The sequence below is a fragment of the Caretta caretta genome, chromosome 25 (genome assembly GCF_965140235.1).
Source record: "Caretta caretta isolate rCarCar2 chromosome 25, rCarCar1.hap1, whole genome shotgun sequence".
NCBI classification, from domain to species: Eukaryota; Metazoa; Chordata; order Testudines; family Cheloniidae; genus Caretta; species Caretta caretta.
In genome coordinates, this window is record NC_134230.1 from 3,809,882 (window position 1) to 3,833,850 (window position 23,969).

Here is a 23,969-nt window from a genome sequence, read left to right on the forward strand (position 1 = left end):
GAGCATTTATAAAACATTTTAAAAACTACAATTGAAGGAAATTTTGTAACAAAAAAGTTATTTTGAATTTAAAAATTTAAATATTTTGTTTTGAAAATGTCAAAACAAAATGTTTGGACTTGTTTGGAGTTTGTTGGCTTTGTTTTCAAAATTGGTGATATTACCTCACCCACCTTGTCTCACAAATTAGTGAAACATTTCAGTGACACCAAATCATTTTTTGCAGAGAAACAGTTTCAGTCAAAAACTGTCACCCAGCTGTGAAGCAAGCAGCCTCATACACAATAACGAACTGAAATGTTGCAGCAGGGAGTTACAATGTACTGGTTCTGTGTGAAATCCTGGCCTCATTGTAGCTAACTGCAAAATTCCATTGACTTCAATGGCCAGGATTTCATCCCCTGACTGAGCACCATAGGATTAGAACAGCTCAAAGTGTATGTGGGCTCAACTCCTCTTGTCATTTGTACAACTCTCTCCATAGCCATCAACAGCAGCTCTGAACAGGGTTCCCTAGGTGCTACTTAACACCTGAGTGACACTTTACACATGGAACTGAGTCAGCACAGAGGTGATGAAGGCATTGGCTTAAATAAAGAATCAGTTTAAATCCTACCATATGCTTGCTCTTTTCCTTCCAAATAAAATCAGGGCCCTGCCAAGCTCCTTAAGAACCCAGAGGAATGAAGCATGAAGTAGCTCAGGTCTTTATAGTCTCCCTATGGCTCTATTTGCATTTTAGGTACTGTCGTCCCTATGAGCTGAAAATAAAAATAAATTTTCAACTACTGAAATTTGGATTTCTTTGGACAGATGCCTTTCACCTGCTGCTGCCTGGAGTGCTCTTTAGCATTTGAGAAGCTGCAGTCCTGTCATTTGGAAAAATCAAAACAACACAAACAAAAGCCCAACAGCCATGTTTCTGACTGACCCTGCAATGCTATAATTTCTTCTGCTGTTGCAGAGGCCAAGTTAGTGAGTTTGCTAGCAAATGTTTTCATGGAATCATGCTGACACCAGAGGAGATGTCTTGATAAAGAAAGGAGCAAATCTTCCATTTCCATATTGGTTCCTTGAGGACAAAGGACACCAGCATTTGCCAAACTGGAAAAGACAAAATCAGGAGAGGAATAAATGATGTTTTCAAGATTCTACAAGTTCTACAGACAATAAATATCAGCGCTTGTAAGCGTTAACACACTGGAATCCCTCTCTGTATTGTGACCTGGCCAGCCTTGCTTAAGCCCATGTGTCAAATCTTCGTATAGAGACACACCCATAAATAGGAACTGGGCAAGGGACTTTGCTATCTACCACCTGACATGTGTCAGTATAAGGGTCAAAGAGCACCATGTTGGGGACAGCCACGTTCCCCTTCCTCTGTCCCAGGAGATAAATTTGGCCATTGGCAGTGCTGCATCCCATGAAGAATTTCTGAGTCAGGCACTCTTCATCCACTTGGGTCCATTCATCTGTGTCCATATCAAAGCGAAAGGCTCCACCTCCTATGGTGTAGAGAGCTCCATTCAGAGCTGTAACACAGAGGTCATACCTAGGGAGAAGGAAAACTGGTGATCTCTGCAGGACACAAAGAGGAGGGTCAGCACCCCCAGCATGCATCTAGTTTCATCTAAACTGAAAACCATTGAACAATTGGTATAGATGCTGAGAATAACTCAGTTTGATGATAGTGAGTGAAGATCTCAGGCCCTTTCTGCAATATTTTTACTAATCAACTCTGCTTTACTTGCCTCAGAAGTTAACTGAAATGTTGCTACTCTTTAGCTTTCAATAGCAACCATCCACTTCAGGAAAAAAATCACCTCCTTTAAATAGTTATTAATCTTTCCCAGGACACTTTCAGGGAGTTTAGGGCCTGGGATTTAATAGCAATTGCCTTTCTTTTCTTCTTTAATTCAATTAATACTGCTTTTATTTTGCATTTAAATATCCCCCTGCAGCCCCAAACAAGAGCAAAATGCTAGGGCAAGACCACTAGATAGTGAAACTGACTAGAAACTGAGCAGTCTAGTGTCACTGTCCAAGTCCAGTGAAAGTGAAAAAGTAAACAATAGAAATAATGCCAGCCTTTGGTGATCATATTTTAAAGTGTGGTGATTGTCCAAAATAGCAACTTGGGGCTGTTTTTATAATCTCTCTCAACAGATCTGCTCTTAGAATGAAATTCACTTGTGCAGAGGAGAGCATCAGGCCTTCACACCAGTGCATCAGCTTTGTGTTGGCCCTGCACAGAGGTAAATTTCAACCTTTGCCATCAGATTAAAGGGGCACCTAAGCATAGAGAAAAAACTGCCTTTGTGATACCCTAGGGAATATTTCAGTTCTGCAGAACGCCTTTCAGACTCATGAATGCATCAAGGACATTTCAGAGGGTAGCAAATGGTCTAAACCAAGTTTTGATAATTGAAGACATACTAACATACCTAGATGACTTCATTTGTTTCCCAAAAACTGGGAAGGAACATCTGGTAGGAATGGAAAGGATCCTAAAGCTTTTTAAGGAGTCGGGGTTTAAATTTTTGGGAAACAAATATCAGTTTACAAGGAGTCACATCTCCTTCCCAGGATATCTAGTCAGTGTGAGGAGCACCAGGAAGAGGTGGTTCAATAGTTTGTAGTTCTCTGTGGGTTCCACAAAGATGTGTACAAAATTTTGCAGCATGGGCAGCAGCGCCATTATACCAGCTAATTAAGAAGAACTTTGTCTGGACAGAGCAACACCAAAAACCATCGGCGTCACTGAAAGAAGGACTTCTAAACCATGCTGTGCTTAACTTCGCAGATCCATCCCATCCATTCCTGGTAACCTTGTGATGCCTCAAAGTTTGCTGAAGGATTTGCACTTAAACAAATGGATGAGCTTAGTAGGTGCAGAGTGGTGGCTTTTGGAGGTCGCAGATTAAATGAGAGGGAAATCAAAGATTTGGCTACAGAACTGGAGTGTCTAGCAAGTGTGGAGGCCTTCAAGGCCTATCTTCCATACTCAGAATTCACAGTGTACACAGGGCACAGTGCTGGCTCTGATGAGGAACATTTTCAGCAAGCAGCCGGGTGCCCAAGCCACTGCCAGTTATTAAAATGGACTATCAATTATTCTCCTCATTGCATTTAGTAGGCCTTTGCAGGAACTTAGCACTACTAAGGTGTTGCTGGGAGGGAGAGGATAAGACAATCCCCAGAAGTTAGCCTGACTCTATGTCCTCCCTAATACACTGGGATAAGTGTCTGTAAAAAACAGTAAGTCTGAATATATTTTAAAACTGTCATTATGGAAAAATATAGCTGCCAGCCTAATGGCTCCAAACTGCTTGCTTAACCATTTTTGGTTTTTTTTGTGTTTTGTTAGTAACATGTTTTTGTAACACCTGCTTTTTGCCCAACAGTTGATTTTGTTTGGTCAGCTATATAACACTTTTGATTAACATATCTTTGTAGCTTTTTAAGTACAGTAACTCCTCACTTAACATTGGAGTTACGTTCCTGAAAAAATGCAACTTTAAGTGAAATGATGTTAAACTAATCCAATTTTCCCATAAGATTTAATGTAAATGCGGGAGGTTAGGTTCCAAGGAAATTTTTTGGGGGGCAGACAAAAGGCATTATATACTGTACAGTACTGTACTGTGGTTGGGAGGTGCCCCTGGCTTACCCCACACAGGCACAGCCCGCTGCAGATAATGAGGCAAGCAAGGACGCTAGGAAGCACCTTGCACAGCAGCAGCTTCCCCTCAGAAGAACAGGCGCCGACTTTGCCAGGGGATGCTCAGGCCTGCCTCTTCCCACCCCCACTCCACACCGGAGCACACCGCGTCCCCACTTCCACTCCCCCTTCCTCCCAGCGCTTCCCTGCCACCAAACAGCTGTTTGGCAGCACTTAGGGCTTTCTGGGAGGAAAGGGGAGGAGCGGAGACGTGGCGCTTCCCTGTTCCTCCCCCTCCCTCCTAGCACTTCCACTTGTTAAAATTCCACCCACAGGCTGCACAGAAAGTTAGGGATGAATTCCACACCTTCTCTTAGAAGTTTTGCATGCTATTTAGGCTAAGATGATATTTCTCTTAATTTCACCACATTACCTTTAAGTATCTCACTTACATTTTTAATCTCTACAACCTGTTCTTGTTCTCCTTCCTTGGGGCTGGATTCTGAGTAGCTCTGGCCCAGGTGGGCAGTAGGAGAGGAGGAACTAAGGCTCCCCCTGTCCTGACACTTGCATGACATAAATTCTGGGCAGAATTTCAGTTCCACAGCTCTGAGACTCCTCCAAAATTACTTCCACAGAGGCACTTGGCACCCCAGATGGAGCAGGGAGAATTAAGTAGAACCATGGCTCTGTCCCTTCCTGTTATCAGCTATGCTGGGGAGTACATATGTGTCCCTAATGAAGATCTATGCTGAAACGGCATGATCTTGACCTTGGTGTTTACAGCCAGTGAATACCTGTGGATGGTATCATATCACCTCCTCAGAGCTGTACTTCGGCAAAGGGGTGCCTATTTAGGGTCTGATTTTGACATGCTAAATCCATAATCTACAATTAATAACATTGCAGTGCACATCATTATATGATGCCACTTCTGCCTGCACCTAATGGTCACCTGACTTCCTTCTTAAAAGACATGGGTATTTCCAATCTGAACTGGAAATACATTGCATGTCACACTAGAATTCCATCACAAAAGGTACAATATTTGTATAATGGAAATGGAGAAGAGGAACTTGTCCAATGCTCCCTTGTAAAGCTGCTGCTTTTCCAGCAGTGGTAGATACGCTGGAGGATAGGGATAGGATACAGAGGGACCTAGACAAATTAGAGGATTAGGCACATGACTTATGAGGAGAGTCTGAGGGAACTGGGATTGTTTAGTCCGCAGAAGAAAAGAATGGGTGGGTGCGGGGAGCTTTGATAGCTGCTTTCAACTACCTGAAAGGGGGTTCCAAAGAGGATGGATCTAGACTGTTCTCAGTGGTAGCAGATGACAGAACAAGGAATAATGGTCTCAAGTTGCAGTGGGGGAGGTTCAGGTTGGATATTTGGAAAACCTTTTTCACTAGGAGGGTGGTGAAACTCTGGAATGCGTTACTTAGGGAGGTGGTGGAACCTCCTTCCTTTGAGTTTTTTAAGGGCAAGCTTGACAAAGCCCTGGCTGGGATGTGTGATAGACCCAGGCCAGTTGGGAACAGCAGAGTAGCCCTACTGGGATCCGGGAAGTGCTAAAGGATCTCCCCTTCCCCCCAGCCTAAGAGGGGGATCCACAGGTCCTGGACACCAAATGATTACGGGGGACAACTAATGAAATAACAGGGACAGGGGTGTGGTCAAAGGGTCAAACGAACGGAACCAGATGGGGACACTGAGCAGAGAACCCCGGACAGCATCCACTGTTCCTCAAAAGGCGTCAAGGCAGTCAGTGGATGCCGCCCAGAGGAACTCTGCCCAGATACGTGAATGGATGGAGGATCGGAAATAGGCCCCACAGTCACAAGAGACTCCATCGGCCATCCTCCTCACCCTGGTTTTATAGATGGCCATTTTAGCCAGGGCCAGGAGGAGGTTGACCAGGAGGTCCCGGGACTTTGTGGGGCTGCGGATAGGGAGTGCATAAATAAAAAGGTGAGGGGGAAAGTGTAACCAAAAGCACAACAAAATATTTGTGAGGAGCCAGAATATGGGCTGCAGCCTGGCACACTCCAAGTATGTGTGCACCAGAGTTTCCCTCACGCTGCGAAAGGGGAAGGTGCCTGGGATAGGGGTGAACCGCACCAAGTACACGCCTGTGCTCACGGCTCCATGAAGGAGCAGCCAACTGATATCCCCGGCGGGACTCAGGACCAAGGTGGAATATAGGCTGGCCCACCGGGGCTCCTCACCCTCCAGAGGTGGCAAGAGGTCCCGCCATTTTGTATCGGGGCGGGATGCGATGGTGAGGACGTGAAGGGTGTGGAGCACGAGCGTGTATAGATGTTTCCTTGGCGTGGTCTGGAAGCAGACTAGCTGCAGCTCATGCAGCTGGCTCACGGTGAAGGGGCAGGGGGGTTAGTTGGATCCACAGGGCAGGGGCCCGATGAAAAGGTCAGGTGGGCCTGGGGTGGAGGGTGGATGGGGCACACTCTCATGCAGGAGCCTGTCGAGGTAAACCAGAACAGCAGGCGGCAAAGCGGCCCTCACCTCCTGAAGTGCGCGCCAGGGAGTACGAGGTCTGGAGAGCCCCATGCGCTGAGCGAGTGTCAGGGGATCCAGCCAATCTCCCCAGTTGTAGTCCAGGGTGTCTCCAACTCTTGTGACTTCTGCCAGGACGAACCTCTGGTGCACCAAGGGGGACTCTGCCACCTGCACGCGGAGCTGGGGGTTGTGTAGCAGGGGCTCCATGAGATCTGCCCCCTTGGTGGCTGCCACAGACCTGGTCATCGAAAGCAGTTTCCAGGTCCGGAGGAGGTCCTGGTAGAAGAATGGCAGCCCGGGTCCTGGACCACAAGAAGCACATCGTCGGCGTACACTGACAGGACCAGCCGCAGCTCCGGCTCCCACAGAGCCAACCCCGTCAACCTCCTGTGGAGGAGACAGAGGAAGGGCTCGATCGCCAGAGCGTACAGCTGGCCCGAGAGGGGGCACCCCTGCCGTATTCCTCGCCCAAAGCTGACCGGTTCGGTCAGGGTCCAGTTGAGCCTGACCAGACACTCTGTGGAGGTGTACAGCACCTGGAGAAAACCCACAAACTGGGGTCCAAAGCCAAATGCTCGCAGAGTGCTCAGGAGATACCCGTGATCCACCCTGTTGAACACCTTCTCCTGATCCAGGGACAGGAGGGTGAATGACAGACCGTCCCTACACCCGAATTCCAAGAGGTCCCAGACCAGATACAGGTTGTCGAAGATGGTGCGGCCCGGGACGGTGTAGGTCTGGCCTGGGTGGATCACATCCGCCAGCACGGACCCTAACTGCAGCGAGATGGCTTTCACTACGACCTTGTAGTCCATGCTGAGGAGCAACATGGGACGCCAATTTCGTAAATCGCGGAGGTTCCCCTTCTTTGGCAATAAGGTGAGCACGGCTCACCTGCACGAAAGAGGGAGGACTCCGCTCTGCAAAGACTCAGCCCAGACGGTGGCTAGGTCTGAGCTGAGGACGTCCCAGAACACGCGGTAGAACTCCACAGTCAGCCCGTCCATGCCCGAAGATTTATTGGTGGGCAGCGGAGGGCTTCCGAGAACTCGGCCAGGGTGAGAGGCAGCTCTAGCAGGTCTCGGTCGCCTGCGCTGACTGTCGGGAGTTCGTCCCAGAGCACTCTGCAAGCTTTAGGATCGGTCGGATCCGGGGAGAAAAGGCCTGTGTAAAAGCCCTGGCCCTCCCACACATCTCCGCCGGATCCGTGAGGGGGGTGCCATCCTCTGTGAGGAGGCAGGTGACGTGTTTCTTGGCCCCCCCTCTTTTTCTCCAGGGCATAGAAGAAGCGGGAGCATGATCCATCTCCCGAAGGAGGCAGATGTGGGATCGAACAAAGGCACCCCGGGTCCGATGCTCCTCGAGGGCCTGGAGCTCCTCCCGCTTCTCCCGGCACACCCCGCAGAGGGATGGATCCTCGGGGCTGGCGGCCAGACGCCTCTCCAGCTCTAAGACCTCCCGTTCCAACTGCCCTGTCGCCCTCTGTCGGCTGGCGCCCCGGGTGTAGTCACGGCAGAAGAGCCGGGCGCACACCTTCCCCAGGTCCCACCACCGCTGTGCCGAGGGAAAGGCATGCTGCTGCCCTTACCAGGCCAGCCAGAACTCCCAGAAGGACGCCACGAAGCCCACATCCTCCAACAAGCTGTTGTTAAAATGCCAATAGCCTGGCCCCAGCCTCTCTGCACAGAGAGAGACTGTCACGGTGGCTAAGTGATGATCGGAGAACGGGGCCGGCTGGATGCTGGAGGAGTGGGCCTGTGAAAGGTGGAAACGTGATAAATAAATGTGGTCCCACCGGGAGTGGCGCAACTGATGGGCCTCCACCCAGACAAAGGTGAACATCGAAACATCGTCCGGGTGATGGTCGCACCAGACATCCACCAGGGAGTGATGTTCAACTATCTCCCGGAGGACATCCGTGGCGGCTGGGCACTGCTTGGTCCCTGAGCGAGCCCGCTCCTCGAGGGTGGTGTTAAAGTCCCCGCCCAGGACCAGGCACTTGCGAGGATCCAAGATGCCAAGGAAGGCGGACACCTGCTGATAGAATCGTAGCTGCTCCGGGCCCGATGTCAGGGCACAGATGTTAACAAGATTGACCATGAGCCCCTCCATATGGGCCCAGAGGTGCAGCAGGCAGCCCGGCACAGCCTTGGTGACCCCCAGCACCTCAGGCCACAGGTCAGGGGAGAACAGGGTCACCACTCCAGCCGTACGAACTGTGAGAGGGCTAAAGAAGACCCTTTCCCCCACAGCGGAGGCAGTAGCAGGTGGTTCGGCCGCAACAGCGGAGGTAGAGGCTTGGGGGGAGGGCAACAGGGCGGCGGGTGTGGGAGGGACGGCGGGGTCTGCCAGAGGGGTCCCACCCACCTTGTCCCCTGCCATCATGAGCAGGGAGGGAGGGGGAGACACCAGAAGGAGGAGGGGAAAGGGGAAGCAGGTCGATCACTCCTCCCCGCTAGGCTGCAGGCAGGGGAAGAGGGTCCCAAAAGGGGTGGGCTGGACAGGGGTGCAAATCAGGGGCTAGCAGTCAATCAACAACATAGGGTGGGATTCAGGCTCCTCTAGCTGCACTAGGGGAGGGGGGAATACAACAGCATTGAGGGGTGCAGTGAAGGGGGTTCAAACTAAAATGAGGAGTGGCACAAGCGCATGGGAGGGGGCATTGGTGCACGGAGCAAGGGGCTAAGCGGGCTGGAGGTAGGACAGGGAAACCAAGGGGCTAGCTTCGGAGGCTGGGGCGGGCCAAACACACAAAAGCTGCAGAGGGAAATGGGCAGGGCAGGTAATCAAACTGAAGCTAGTAAGGGGGCTAGGGCAAAGGGGAGGGGCAAAATGCTGCAAGGGGCAAAGCTGTGGAGTGGGCAGTCCGGGGGGGGGGGCCCAAATGGTGGAATCAGGGCGTGGCAAGCTAAGCAAGCAGCTGAGTCCAGAGGCAGGTGGTAAACTGCCAGTGGGGGTGGTGGTGGAGGAGGGGGTGGTGATGCAGATGGATCGGGGGGCAGCTCCACACTCCACCCCCTGTGTCCCCACAAACACAGTCAAAACCCCCACCACAAGAGCACAGTTCGAAAGTTACTCAGTCCTTCATGGCCCCCTCCACAGTGGTCTGCAGAGTCTCTGCGCGCTCCCCCAGTAACGGCAGGTCCTCTTCGTCTTCCTCCTCTAGGGCCCAGCAGCTCCTGGGCAGCAAGGGCAGCAGCAGCTCCAGACAGCAGTCCGGTGGCCAGGCACTGGCAGGCAGAAAGGGCCCCTCTCAGGCGGTGGTGGTGATGGTGTTCACAGCAGCAACGGCTGGGGCTGGGGTCCCTCACTCCCCCCCCGTGGGGAGCAGGCCAGCAGCCCCCCGCAAGGAGCAGTAGCAGCACCCGAGCGTGTGTGTGGGCAGGGGAGGTCCAGCAGCTGGTCAGCAACCAGGTAGCAGAGAAGGGGGGTGGGTGGGTGGTGTCCGGCTCAGCCAAGGGAGCAGCTGGAGTGGTGATAGCAGCAGCAAGAGCCCAAGGCCCAGCAGCAGCAGCAGTCTCCCTCCAGGCCAGCCGGGTTCAGCAGAGGAGCCGAAGATGGGTCTACTGGCCACTGGATGAACAGGGTTCTGTTCCCTGACTGACCAGAGCAGGGGCTGCTTCAGGCTAATGAGAACACCTGACTCCAATTAACCTGCAAAGAGTCAGGTGAGGCCATTAAGCTAATGTAACCCCCTGACTCTAAGGCCCCTCTGATAATATAAAAGGGCTCACTCCAGTCAGGCAGAGAGGAGCCAGGGAAGAGGAAGTGTGGCTGAAGGGCTGGTTAATGAAGACACCCTCAAGTCATTGGTAAGGGAGCCCTGAGGAAAGGGAGAAGCAGGAGAGTTGTGGGGAAGTGGCCCAGAGAAATGTAGCAACTCTGGCAGTGAAAGGTCAGCTGCCAACAGCTGCTACCATTAGGGTCCCTGGGCCGGAACCCAGAGTAGAGGGCGGGCCCAGGTTCCCCCCAACCCACCACTACAGAAACACCTCCTGGGAGGGGAAAACAGGCCCCTGTCAGGACAGGAGGCTAAACTATTTTGGCACGAGGCTGTAGGAGCAACAGAGACTTTGGGAATTCTCTCACCAACCTCCATTGCTGGCTTATGATGAAAAGGGCTCAGTAGACTGTATCCCTGGCCCTAGAGAGAAGGGCTATGTGGAGGGTTGCAGTGAGCCTCCGAAGCTAGCATAAACCACCTGGAAGTGCGGGACCCACGGGGACAAGGTTGGAGCTCTGCCACAGATGATTTAGTTGGGGATTGGTCCTGTTTTGAGAAGGGGGTTGGACTAGATGACCTCCTGAGGTCCCTTCCAACCCTGATGTTCTATGATTCTATGATACACACAGTGGACAGAGCAGGCAGCCAAATGACACTATCAGGGAGCATTGCACAACTTTAAAGGAGCATGTTTCTTAATGGCGCAGCGACGTAACTTCGAAACAACGTTAAGCAGGACGACGTTAAGTGCAGGTTTCAGAGTAACAGCCGTGTAGCTGTAGCTCACTTCATCGGCTTACGCTCAAATAAATTGGTTAGTCTCTAAGGTGCCACAAGTACTCCTTTTCTTTTTGTTAAGTGCAAAGTTACTGTATAAAAAAAATTAAGGGTCTGAGACAGGCGGATTGCTTTGTGAACATTAAAAAAGTCTCCAGCAGCAGACTGAAAGCTGGTCACCAAAACTCTGCTGTTAAAATACTCAAAAACCGCTCCAGACTAGTGGGATAATGCTATAATATACTGTGTTCGTATGTGCTCAAGACTAAACAAAGCAAAAGCTTTCAGTAAAGGCATTCCTGTAAAAGTGCTGAAGACTAAAAGTAAAGACTTTAAATAAAAGCACTTAACTTTGGCCTTCTCTACACTAGGTGGGGAGATCGATCTAAGTTACGCAACTTCAGCTATGTGAATAACATAGCTGAAGTCGATGCACTTAGATCTACTTACCACGGGGTCCACACTATGTGATGTTGACTAGAGCTGCTCTACCATAGACTCCCCTTGCGCTTCTCGTTCAGGTGGAGTACAGGAGTCGATGGGAGAGCAATCTGCGGTTGATGTAGTAGGTCTTCACTAGACCCGCTAAATTGACTGCCGATGCATCAATCACTGCGCATCAATCCCCCAGAGTGTAGACAAGCTCTTTGTATGATTTATGCCAACCATCTAGCAGACAGACGTAATGTGTCTCCATTAATTTATTTCCTGATACCACCTCACAAAAAGTAAAGTTACCTAAAGCTTTGGGTTTAAAAAACCCTGGGTAACCGCTCCTTATGAAGCGCCACCCAGAAGGATGCTTGTGCAGATGGATTCACAAACTGTCTGGATATACACTCACAGTTCACCATAAATCTGGAAAGCAAAACATGGCTGCAGATGCGCTCAGCTGGGTGAGGGCAATGAGAATAGACTCTGCCTGCTCTTGTAAGGACATCTGACAAGAACAGCTTAAGGACCCTGAGTTATGTTTGGTGCCAAAAGATCTACTGAAGGACACCCAGATTAGCACAGTGCAAGAATGATTATCCATTGATCTCGCTACCAACTGGCTGATGTATGCAGGCAACAGGATTGTCTTGCAAGCAAGCTTGCAGAGAACTGTACTGGAGTGTCTTCATAATAACAAAGCAACAGGTTACCTGAGGTATGAAAAGACACTGAACCAGGCATACAACAGATGTGAAGGCCTGGGTGCATTCCTGCTTTACCTGTCAAGAAAGGAAAGCACCAGCAAGAAAAGGAAGAACTCATTTAGAGGAAATACCCCACCTAGTGAGCCCTGGGAGTTCATACAAATTGAAAAGACACACTACCAGAAACACTTGGTGGAAATCAGTATTTGCTAGCAGCATATTACATCTTCTCAAAGTATGTGCTATCACAGCCATGAAAGGGTAAAAGAACTGAGGCAGTAACGGATAAATTGATAAAACATGGAGTGTTATATTTTGGCCCATCAAGCTGCATCTGCAGTGATCAGGGAAGGAATTTGAACTGTTATTATTACACATGGTTGTCAATATCTCCAGATAATCAAAGTGAGGACCAGTGCTATTCAATATTTTTATCAATGTCATGGAAAGAAACATAAATAATTGTAAATAAAATTTGAAGATGACACACACATCAGTGGAAATCTAAACAACAATGAAGACAGGTCACTGATAACCAACCGATCCAGACTGCTGTGTAGCTGGATGCAATTAAAGAATATATGTTTTGATTATACCTAAATGCAATGTCATACATTTAGGAACAAGGGATGTGGACCATACTTCTAGGATGGGGAACTGTCCTGGAAAGCAGTAATTGCAAGAAGGATTTAGGGGTCATTATAAATATGAGCTCCCAGTGCAATAGTATGGCTAAAAGAGCTAATGCAATCCTTAGGTATATAAACAAGGGAATATTGACAAGGAATATGGAGGTGGTATTACCTCTGCATACAGTACTGGTGAGACCATTACTGTATACTGTGTCTTCTTCTGGTGCCCACACTTTACATAGGATGTTGACAAATTGGAAAGGGTTAGAGCAGAGCTACAAGAATTATTCAAGGTCTGGAAAATACTCCTTACACTCAAAGACTCAAAAGAGCTCCGTCTATTTAATTTATCAAAGAGAAGATGATTATGTGATTTAATTACAGTCTAGCGAGGGCTTATACAAAGAGAAGACATCTGATGCAATACTACTACTGCAGAGAAGGATTTGGAAGAGCCTGCTGAGGGAAGGGATCAGAAGGAGACCCCATCGGCAGGAAGACACGGGCTGCATTGTCCTAGGGACGGGGGTTCCATGACCACTACTCCCAAGAAGAGGAGAATGGTGGTGGTGGTCTGGGACTCCCTCCTAAGGGGGACAGAGTCATCCATCTGCCGACCAGACCAGGAGAATCAAAATATGCTGCTTGCCTGGAGCTAGAATCCAGGATGTGACAGAGTGTTTCCGAGACTGATCAAGCACTCAGACCATTACCCCTTCCTACTTCTCCCCGTGGGCACCAATGATACTGCCAAGAACGACCTTGACCAGATCACTGCATGGCTCTGGGAAGAAGGATAAAGAAGTTTGAGGGGCAAGTGGTGTTCTCGTCCATCCTCCCTGTTGAAGGAAAAAGCCCAGGTAGGGACCGTCGAATTGTGGAGGTGAATGCGTGGTTACGCAGGTTGTGTCGGAGAAAGGGCTTTGGATTTTCCACCATGGAATGTTGTTCCGGGAAGAGGGATAGCTAGGAAGAGATGGGATTCACCTAGTGAAGAGAGGGAAGAGCATCTTTGCAGGCAGGCTTCCTAACCTAGTGAGGAGGGCTTTAAACTACGTTCGCTGGGGATGTTGATCTAACCCAGAGGTAAGTGGGGACGGGGGATACTGGGAGGAAACACAAGGAGGAGCGTACAAGATGGGAAGCCTCCTAATTCATAGTGAGAAAGTAGAGCAATCGGCTAGTTTTCTTAGGTGCATGTACATAAACGCAAGAAGCCTAGGAAACAAGCAGGAAGAATTGGAAGTCCTGGCACAATGAAGGAACTATGATGTGATTGGAATAACAGAAACTTGGTGGGGCAGTTCACATGATTGGAGCACTGTCATGAATGGGTATAAACTGTTCAAGAAGGACAGGTATGGGAGGAAAGGTGGAGGAGTTGCACTGTATGTAAGGGAGCAGTAGGATTGCTCAGAACTCCAGTTTGAAACTGAAGAAAAGCCTGTTGTGAGTCTTTGGGTTAAGTTTAGAGGTGAGAGCAACAAGGGTGATGTCATGGTGGGCGTGTGCTATAGACCACCGGATCAGAAGGATGAGGTAGACGAGGCTTTCTTTGGACAACTAACTGAAGTCTCCAGATCACAGGCCCTGGTTCTAATGCTGGACTTCAATCACCCTGACATCTGCTGTATTTTTAAGGAGAGCTGGCTGTATTTTAAAGAAGCCTTATTGAGGGCACAGGAACAAACCATCCCAAAGTGCAGAAAGAATAGCAAATATGGCAGGTGACCAGCTTGGCACAACCGTTAAATCTTCGGTGAGCTTAAACTCAAAAGAAGCTTACAAGAAGCGGAAATTTGGACAGATGACTAGGGAGGAGTATAAAAGTATTGCTAGAACATGCAATCAGGAAAGCCAAGGCACAGTTGAAGTTGCAGCTAGCAAGAGATGTGAAGGGTAACAAGAAAGGTTTCTACAGGTATGTTAGCAACAAGAAGTTGGTCAGGGAAAGCGTTGGACCCTTACTGAATGGGGGAGGGAACCTAGTAACAGATGATGTGGAAAAAGTTGAAGTACTCAATGCTTTTTTTGCCTCAGTCTTCACAGACAAAGTCAGCTCCCAGACTGCTGCACTAGGCAACACAGCATGGGGAGGAGGTGAGCAGTCCTCAGTGGTGAAAGAACAGGTTAAGGACTATTTAGAAAAGCTGGACATGCACAACTCCATGGGTTCAGATCTAATGCATCCAAGGGTGCTGAGGGAGTTGGCTGATGTGATTGCAGAACCATTGGCCATTACCTCTGAAAATTCGTGGTGATTGGGGGAGGTCCCAGACGATTGGAAAAAGGCAAACAGTGTCCATATTTAAAAAAGAGAACCCAGGGAACTACAGACTGGTCAGCCTCACCTCAGTCATTGGAAAAATCATGGAGCAGGTCCTCAAAGAATCCATTTTGAAGCACTTGGAGAGGAAGGTGATTAGGAACAGTCAACATGGATTCACCAAGGGCAAGTCATGCCTTTGATTGCCTTCTACGATGAGATAACTGGCTCTGTGGATATGAGGAAAGCGGTGGATGTGATATATCTTGATTTTAGCAAAGCGTTTGATTCGGCCTCCCACAGTATTCTTGCCAGCAAGTTAAAAAAGTATGGATTGGATGAATGGACTCTAAGGTGGACAGAAAAAGATGACTAGATTGTCGGGCTCGGTGGGTAGCGATCAACGGCTGGAGTCTGGTTGGCAGCCGATATGAAGCGGAGTGCCCCAGGGGTCGGTTCTGGGGCCGGTTTTGTTCAACATCTTTATTAATGGTCTGGATGATGGGATTAATTGCACCCTCAGCAAGTTCACAGATTACATTAAGATGGGGGGAAAGGTAGAGATGATGGAGGGTAGGGATAGGGTCCAGCGTGACCTAGGCAAATTGGAGAATTGGGCCAAAAGAAGTCTGATGCGGTTCAGCAAGGACAAGTGCAGAGTTCTGCACTTAGGAAGGAAGAATCCCATGCACCGCTACAGGCTGGGGACCAACTGGCTAAGCAGCAGTTGAGCAGAATAGGACTAGAGATTACAATGGATGAGAAGCTGGATATGAGTCAACAGTGTGCCTTTGTTGCCAAGAAGGCCAATGGCATATTGGGCTGTATTAGTAGGAGCATTGCCAGCAGATCGAGGGACGTTATTATTCCCCTCTGTTCGGCATTGGTGAGGCCATATCTGGAGTATTGCGTCCAGTTTTGGTCCCCCCACTACAGAAGGGAGGTGGACAAATTGGAGAGAGTCCAGTGGAGGGCAAAGAAAAGGATCGGGGGCTGGGGCACATGACTTACGAGCAGAGGCTGAGGGAACTGGGCTTGTTTAGTCTGCAGAAGAGAAGAATGAGGGGGGATTTGATAGCAGCCTTCAATTACCTGAAGGGGGGTTCCAAAGAGGATGGATCTAGACTGTTCTCAGTGGTAGCAGATGACAGAACAAGGAGCAATGGTCTCAAATTGTAGTGGGGAGGTTTAGGTTGGATATTAGGAAACACTATTTCACTAGGAGGGTGGTGAAGCACTGGAATGGGTTACCTAGGGAGGTGGTGGAATCTCCATCCTTAGAGGTTTTTTAAAGCCCAACTTGACAAAGCCTTGGCTGGGATGATTTAGTTGGCGTTGGTCCTGCTTTGAGCAGGGGATTGGACTAGATCTCCTGAGATCTCTTCCAACCCTAATATTCTATGATTATGTGGTACTAGATGGTTCTTTAATCTAGCAGAGAGGGAAGGAGGAGAATCCTGGGAACTACAGGTCAGTCAGGGAGGTGGTAGAATCTCCTTCCTTAGAAGTTTTTAAGGTCAGGCTTGACAAAGCCCTGGCTGGGATGATTTAATTGGGGATCGGTCCTGCTTTGAGCAGGGGTTGGACTAGATGATCTCCTGAGGTCCCTTCCAACCCTGAGATTCTATGATTCTAGGACATAAGATCCAATGGCTGGAAGTTGAAGTCAGCAACATTCTAACTGGAAATAAAATGCACATTTGTAATAGTGACTGTAATTAACCATTGGAACAGATTAGCAATGGATGTGGTCAATTTGCCTTCATTTGAAGCCTTTAAACAAACGCTGGATCAATCTTTCTATTAAATATGCTCTAATTCAATTACAAGCCATTGCCTGAAGTTAGCAAAGTTCTAACTGAAATAAAGATGTCTATTTTAACAATGAATGAATAACCATTGGAACAAGTCATCAAGGGGTGCCGTAAATCCTCCAGTACTTCAAGTCTTTAAATCAGGATTTGCTGTCATTCTAAAAGCTATGCTGTAGCTCAGCTATAAGTTGCTGGATTAGATATGAGGAGTGTGTGAGGTTGTCTGGCCTGTGGAATGCAGGAGGACAGACTACATGATCATAGGGATCCCTTCTGGCTGTGAAATGTATGGACCCATGAATGGGATAGGACATGTGGACACATCCTCTATTCACCATCCTGTGAAACAAAAAAATCTGTTAAAATACTGTCAAGGCAACCAATGAAATGTCTGAGGACCCTTTAACTAAATGCTTTCTGATTCTTTACTTTGCAAATCTTTGATGTGATTTTCATCTTGGCATTGTCCCTTTTTATATTGATTCAGACTCACACTAACTTGAGAGCAGACAACCTCAACCTCTGGCAAGGGGGCAGAGCAGGAACTTCTACTACTGGTATGTTTATTTCTAAAGAGAGAAGTAAATAAACCCTCAGCAAACCGCATGCACTGTTCTGGGCAGAAGCAGATGTGTGTGACTCATGACCCCCTTTTCTGCTCCCTCCACACATTTGTTTGTAACACTCACTTGGGGCACCTGGAGTTAAATGAAGTGTATGCTCTTTGGGGCAGATAGATTTGAGCTGCACCCTGCACATTGAGGCTCTGAGTGCAGCCTCTTGTGTCACTGTAACAGAAACCAGCATGATCAGATGGATCATACCAGACCAACCAGAGGTGAAATTCGGCTCTACTGAAGTCAATAGGAGTTTTGCCATTGACTTCAATGAAATCTCTGTGAAATCTTTTTCAGGGAGTCACATCCCAGAGAAAAGTTCCTCACCTGGGAAGCGGAGAGAAGGAGATGACATCCCAAACATCCTTCTCCATGTCCAGTCTCTGCACGCCACCATACACATCTCCCTTTTCATCCAGGCCACAGACCACGTAAAGCCTGGTCCCCACACTGACTGCACCTGCTCTCTCCACAGGCTGAACCATGGGGCTCATGCTTTGCCACGGAGAGTCCATTAATGCCAGGCGCTCCACATCTGGGATTATCCCCTCATCTGTGCTCCCTCCAAGAGCGTACAAATACAGCCCAGCCCCTACGGCACAATGGCTGTTGCGAGACTGCTTCATAGCAGGCCCTTCCAGCCAGTTGTTGTCCCAGCAATTATAGATCAACACCCAGTCCACGCTGTACCACACAAACTCATCTCGGAAATAACCTCCTGTCACAAAAAGGAAGTTCCCTGAGGATAGAATGGAAAGAAATGTCAGGCAGAGGCATCTCTCAGCCATCCTCATGCATATCCTGCTGCCCACTTCCCCTCAAGCAATTTGCACATTTAGGCTTCCTTCCTTCAGCCTGATCTATGTGGAGTCCCTTGCACCTGAGTAAGTTCTCCTTGGAATCAATGGGACTCCAGGTAGGTATGGGGTCTGCCCGTGTATATCAGAGTGCAGGACTGGAGTCTTAATCTCTCCTTCAGCTTCTAATAAGGATGAGTCATGAACAGTTTGCTGCAAATATTTGATACTCGGTATTTGAAATTTAGCTGCACTGCCTGCATTGTGATTGGTCATGTAAGTCGGATGGCCTTGTTTCTCTTCCCTTATAGGAGGAAGCTAACTCTTAAAATAAGGTTTTCTGTATAGAACTAAGCTTAAATGTGCATTCCACGAGTATTCATCCCTTTACAACTTGATCACCCCAAAGCCATCACAAAATGGCTGCAAAGATAGATATAGCTAATCTGCCCTTTAATTTGCACTGTCACACCAGTTTACAACATTTCTTTCAGTATTTGCTCAGATGTGTCAGGCTAACAGAATATAATGACTCTCCCATAAGAGTAATGCACTCAGTGTAAGGCACTCAGGTTCGTGGAGTTAATTCTGAAGCTCATCCCTGTGACAGAGAAGGCTCTGGCCCAAAAAGGGAGCTATACAATAGAGTTACTCTGTACAACCAATGTAAGTGGGAGTAGAGTCATAGCTTTAATGTTTATGCCCCATGGTCATCACATTCAGAAAGAATGAATATTTCCTTTTTTCAGTCAAGTCCCCATACAAACCCCTTACAGCCAGACCACCAGGACTAACAGGTCTTTGAACCAAAGTGAACTTTAGGTCTGAGTTAAGTCACTAGCAGCACTGATGGTTTAATGGGGGGAGAATCTGAGCCCATGGCAATCAAGGCTCCAAACCCTGACTTCCTCTGAATTTGCCTAGTTCTTACTAGGTGCCACCTGCATTATTTGCTGCAAAGAGTTCTCCTGGGTACACATGCATCTAAGGGAGAGTTACCTACTGCTGCCACTGCGTACTGGATGAGGTTCCTGCGTTGCAGTGGAGAGCAAAGATGCCAGGTGCCAGATTTAGGTTGAAACTGAAACAATTCTTGCTGCTCCTTGTCATGCTTCCCTCCCAGAACATATAGGGTCTCATAGCTCCTGCTGGTGCACGAAGACAGCTCCATGTTCCTCCAGCTGAGTGGAGGGCTGTCTAACTTCTTTAGCAGCCTGGCAGAAGTATCCTTCTCTCCAGGGCGTTTGCTTTGTTTCACCAAGATATCGAGGAAAGAAAGACTCAGGAAGGTTACTCTGACCTGCCCCACCAAGTCCAAGAAGGCCTCCTCCCTAGATGCTGGGTCCTGCATAACCCATTTCATCACAGTATCAAAAACCACATCCTCTCGGGGAACAAAAAGGTCATCATTTTGCAGGAGCTGGAGCAACATTTCTTTGGGAAGTGTCTCAAATTCTTCCTGAGAAGTCACTTCCGTCCAGTGCGTGAGAGCCACACTGAGAGCTGATGCATGAAGCTCTGGACAGGCGAAGCATTGGGCATAGGCCATCAGGCTCAGACAATTGGAAACGTGCAGTTCCCTCTCCAGGAACTTCTCGCACATCCTTTTCACTCTCTCAAACTGGAGGAAGTCAGCTGTTTCCAGCAGGCGAGTGACATTGTGCAGAGTTATGAGCACCTTCGCTGTGTGAGTGAACTCGAGAAGCACTTGGAAAGTCTCTGCATCTACTCCTCTGATCACTATGTGGTGTTCGGCGCTCTCTCTAGTGCCCCCAAAAAACATGGCCTCAAAATAGCGACTGTGGAGAGATAGTGCACCACGGTTGACCTGGAAAAGTCTCTGTCCAATCTCAAGAGTGGTGTCAGGAACTGGTTCTGCCTGAAGTCTCAGCCCTTCTGGTTCCTGCGCACAGTCCATGTTGGTTGTCAGCTGGAGGAGTTAATTTTAACTCAGCCCTTCAGCACCCTTTGCTCATGTGAGGCATCTGGAACTGTGACTTCGATAAATATGGGATATGCCAGCCTTGTCCTAAAAATAGACCATGCTTCCTACACTCCTGTCTGGCTCCACTGTCTTTCCCACTCTCATTAAAAACTTACTCTGCCACCACTTCGCTCCCCTCAGACCCCTCAGCAGTTGCAGCAGTAAGGCTGTAAATCAATACTGAGGTTTTGTGGCTAGTTTATAAACCTAAAGAGCAAGGGGTAACAAGCCCCATTAGAGGGGCTGATTGATTTCAGAAGCCTAATGGTGAGTGAGTGGGAAAAAACCCTGCACACCCTAGAGAAATTCCATAATTTAATAAGAAATAAATACTTGGCAGTTACAGCAGTTTTCATTCAAGGTTTTACAAAATCCGGTTAACTAACCCTAACCAGTCCCTGTGGGTGGACAGGCAGCTGATCTCAACTCCCAAGGAAACTGACTCACAGATAGGTGAGGTGATTTTGTCCTGCCCCCACAGGGTAAATCTTAGATTTGGCAAGAGCCCAGAACTCCCGGCCCCTGTACTCACCAAAATGAGATTAAATGGTTTGACTAAGCTACAGACGAGGAATTGTGTGTTTTTAAACCATCAGATCTCTCTGCAGTTCTGGGAAGCGGAGGAAGTTCAGAATGATGTGGGCTTCACGAAGTAAAACCAAAAGGAGCCAGCCAGTGTTCTCAACTGCAGAAGGTCTGTTGTAAAAAAAACAAGAACTCCCAGGTCTTTCTCTAAATGAAGAAGTTCAATCTGCAACTTAATACTGGATAAAACACAAGCAACCAACTAAACTGAGGCACAAATCTAGGTGCCCTGGAATGGATCCAGATCCTGCCAGCACCACTCTACTTCTCACAGAGAACAGTGTGAATGTGCCCTCCCTCCCTGTTCCCAATTAGCTAGGCCTTCACAGATGGGGGTATTTCTGCACAGTAAATGGGGCTCAGAAAGCCAACTACAGTTGAAAGTCCCCCTCTGTTCCACCAGCTAAGGAGAAACTGTCTCCTAGCACGAGGTTCACAATAATATTTCTTTAGCAGTTAAGAGCCCTTTTCTGAGGACCTTGGTCCAGAAAGGTACTAGAGTCTCAACTATCTCCTACTCTGAACCTCACTCTAATCAATCTGACATGATGGATTTAAATGATCCTATTGGGATCCAGGAAGTGGGCAGGATCCACAGGACCTGGAAGCCAAGTGATTTCAGGGGACAACTAATAAAATAAGAACCTGAGTGCGGTCAAAGATTTAAATGATGCTGGGTGCTCTGATGTAACTCTACCTCCAGATTTGTTACCAATCCTTGACATTGAGCTCTGCAGGTGCACTGCAGAACTCATACCAGGCTGCTACAGCTTGGAGAGATTGGGCTTCTGCCCTTTAGCATTGACACTATCCCTTTCTACCAACCCAACCCCTCATTAATAACACATGGGCTGCTCCAGAGAGCAGTTGTAATTTGCCAGTCAGTCAATGTAAAGTGCACAAGCTCCCAGCTGATATGGTCAGATTCTAAGATATGTGACCTGAGGTAGATTTGGCTGTTGCCAGTAGCACTGGCAAAGGCAATGTTATTCTCTAGAAGTGCTCTGGGTCATCATATTAATGGTCTATTAGTAGGTTATACTATCCATCCATCTAAATACTTATACCATGGTGATGAGCCATAATATACGAGAGCCTTTTGAAAGAACAAGAACCAGGTAGTTCTCCACATACTGATCCAACTCTCTTCATCTATCCATGTCAAGGAATAGGCTGGGATAATTGTTATAACTGATTTTAAAACAATTTCTGTCCCGTGGGAAATTCCAATATTTCATCATGTTTTCATCCTCAATTGGGACAAAAAGTCAAACTATCAAAACTTTTCTTCTAAAAGTTCAGAAAAAATTTGATTTGGCAATATCTGATTATTAAGAGTTAATATTAACCAGTGCCTGCTTGAGTTGCCCTGGTGCTTCCTAGGAGCGTGTAGTTCATTTGCCCCATGGTCCCATTCTTCTTTATGAGCCAAGGTCCCCTGCTAGACTAACTCTCCCATGATGCAACATGATACACTGCAGCAGTTTAGACAGATATAGATTAACACTGAATCCTCCTGAAACTACGTTTTAATTTTCCATTAGGAAAATGGATAGTTGTAAGCAAAATTGACATTTTCCATGGAAAATGTTGATTTTCCAGAAACCACATTTTCCATCATTAAACGGAGCCAAGTCATGGAGAAGCAGTGATTCTTATTCTTTCGCTCAGTCCCACAAATGTAGAATGAAGATGGGGCAGAGGAGATGGGGGAAGTCTTATTTCTGGGAGTTTTCTCAGCAACCATGGGAGCCATCCTTCCTCACCAACTTCCATCTCCAAATGGAGTGGTGGCCGCACATCAGAATCCATATCTACATCTGACTTGGTCTTTCACCTTCCCCTCCACCCTCTCTGCTTGCAAACATCTCTATGCCTTCTTCACCACTGCCATATATGATTGGCATGCTCTTCCAAGATCTATGCAAAGATATGGCAGAGTTAAGGTTCTGGTGCACAGTCAGCAGGGGAGGCGCCTGGTTGTTAGAGAAGGCAGACATGCACTGTTAAATAGCTTAACTTTTCATTTCCTTGCTTTGGTAGCTTTGCAGCAGGTATGTTTCCAAAGTTGTGTGAATTAGTCTACGTAAGTCTGTAGGACAGAACCAGTTTTGTAGATTTTCTGCAGAAGCCCTAGTACATTTGTGAGTTCTATAACATAGCATGTTATACAGGTAAAATTCCTGTCAATTACTGAAAAGTACCACAATTACAGAAAAGAAGAACTTAAAAAAAATAGATGGCACAGCTTTGATCAAGAACTAGCAAAAGCTTATAAAAACTAAAATCCAACACCTCTTCTCCCTGAAGTTTTACTTATATAAACATACTATTGAATTAATCTGCAACTTCACATATGTATTCAGAGACTGTCAACACTCTAGTGACAAAAAGGGAGATTTAGAAGCCCCCACTCTTCAAAATACAGAGTCCATGCAGCTAAAAAAGAGTAATTCTATTTCAACTCCTACCTTAGCAAGACTACATAACCAAGTTCCAATTAAAGAACAAAGTTGACCTTCAAAGCCATGCAAAATCATGTTCAATGGAGCACCCAGACCAAGTTGTGCTTTCACGTATATGGACAGCATTGTTCTTATTGATGTTGCATGAGTCAGAAAGAACTCTAGCTGACTTTTATATGTTATGTTGAGTTTACAAGACTGGCTTTCCAGATTAAAATTGACAGATAGGCACAAGAGCAACAAACTAGTCTCTTAAGAGCTTTTATTTATTCACAATTGTGCTGAAGTTTTCCCATGTATCATGTATAAAGTTTAGAAATGCATAGTTACAAGTCAACAAGAAGAAGAAATCACAAGTGGAAGTATGAATATGTATGCAAGGTGCAAAGTAATCTAGTACTACTAGACTGTCTGCAGTAGAAAATTAAATTTTAAAATAAGCATACAGGACAAAACCAATGTTCCTTCCCCATGGTCCTATCTGCTATATAGAAGAAAACAGGTAAGTTCAGTAGGTTTTAGGTCACTCAGCCAAGCCTGAAATTTTCTGGGGCCACTCAACACAGATGTCTCTAGGGAAGACTGACTTTACAAATTCCACCAAAGGCAAGGTTTGGAACAAGAGCCAGAAATTGATAAGATTCCCTCCTTAGCTCTGGTGTTTATAAAGAATGGTAACAAGTCAGTAAATACTCAAATTCATTTCCCTATAAGTATCCGAGTGGGCAGGCAGATAAGAAATCACTAGTACAGAGCCTAAGATGCTCTGTGGAATGGTCCCTGCCTGTAAATTCTGCTGCATAGAGGAAAGAAAAGAGAATTGGAAAAAACAGACCTGAAGAAGAGCTCTGCGTAAGCTTGTCTCTCACTAACAGACATTGGTCCAGTAAAAGATATTACCTCACCCACTTTGTCTCCCTACTATGAAAACTTGGTTTTGGGGGTATTTAGTTAGTCTTTTAGATCCAATCTTCATGCATGCCTGCTG

At 47.4% G+C, this 23,969-nt stretch overlaps 1 protein-coding gene across 1 annotated transcript; it reads right to left on the minus strand.

Annotated features, from left to right (window-relative positions):
• Positions 1-1,110: 1,110 nt before the first annotated feature.
• On the minus strand, positions 1,111-23,919 carry LOC125627325 (kelch-like protein 23). Its single transcript, XM_048831331.2, has 3 exons — positions 18,947-23,919; positions 17,478-17,889; positions 1,111-1,552 (listed from the first exon to the last, which is right to left on the minus strand). Exons 1-3 carry the CDS (start codon positions 19,863-19,865, stop codon positions 1,240-1,242), a joined length of 1,644 nt encoding a protein of 547 aa, XP_048687288.2. The 5' UTR covers positions 19,866-23,919; the 3' UTR covers positions 1,111-1,239.
• Positions 23,920-23,969: the final 50 nt, after the last annotated feature.

What these genes read in the sequence shown, in the direction of transcription:
- LOC125627325 (XM_048831331.2), bottom strand. Translation starts at nt 19,865, where the DNA reads ATGGACTGTGCGCAGGAACCAGAAGGGCTGAGACTTCAGGCAGAACCA. An exon ending in GTACGCAGTGGCAGCAGTAG is followed by an intron (nt 17,890 to 18,946) that starts GTAACTCTCCCT and finishes TTCTATCCTCAG; the next exon opens with GGAACTTCCTTTTTGTGACA. An exon ending in TCCTTCTCTCCGCTTCCCAG is followed by an intron (nt 1,553 to 17,477) that starts GTGAGGAACTTT and finishes CCTTCTCCCTAG; the next exon opens with GTATGACCTCTGTGTTACAG.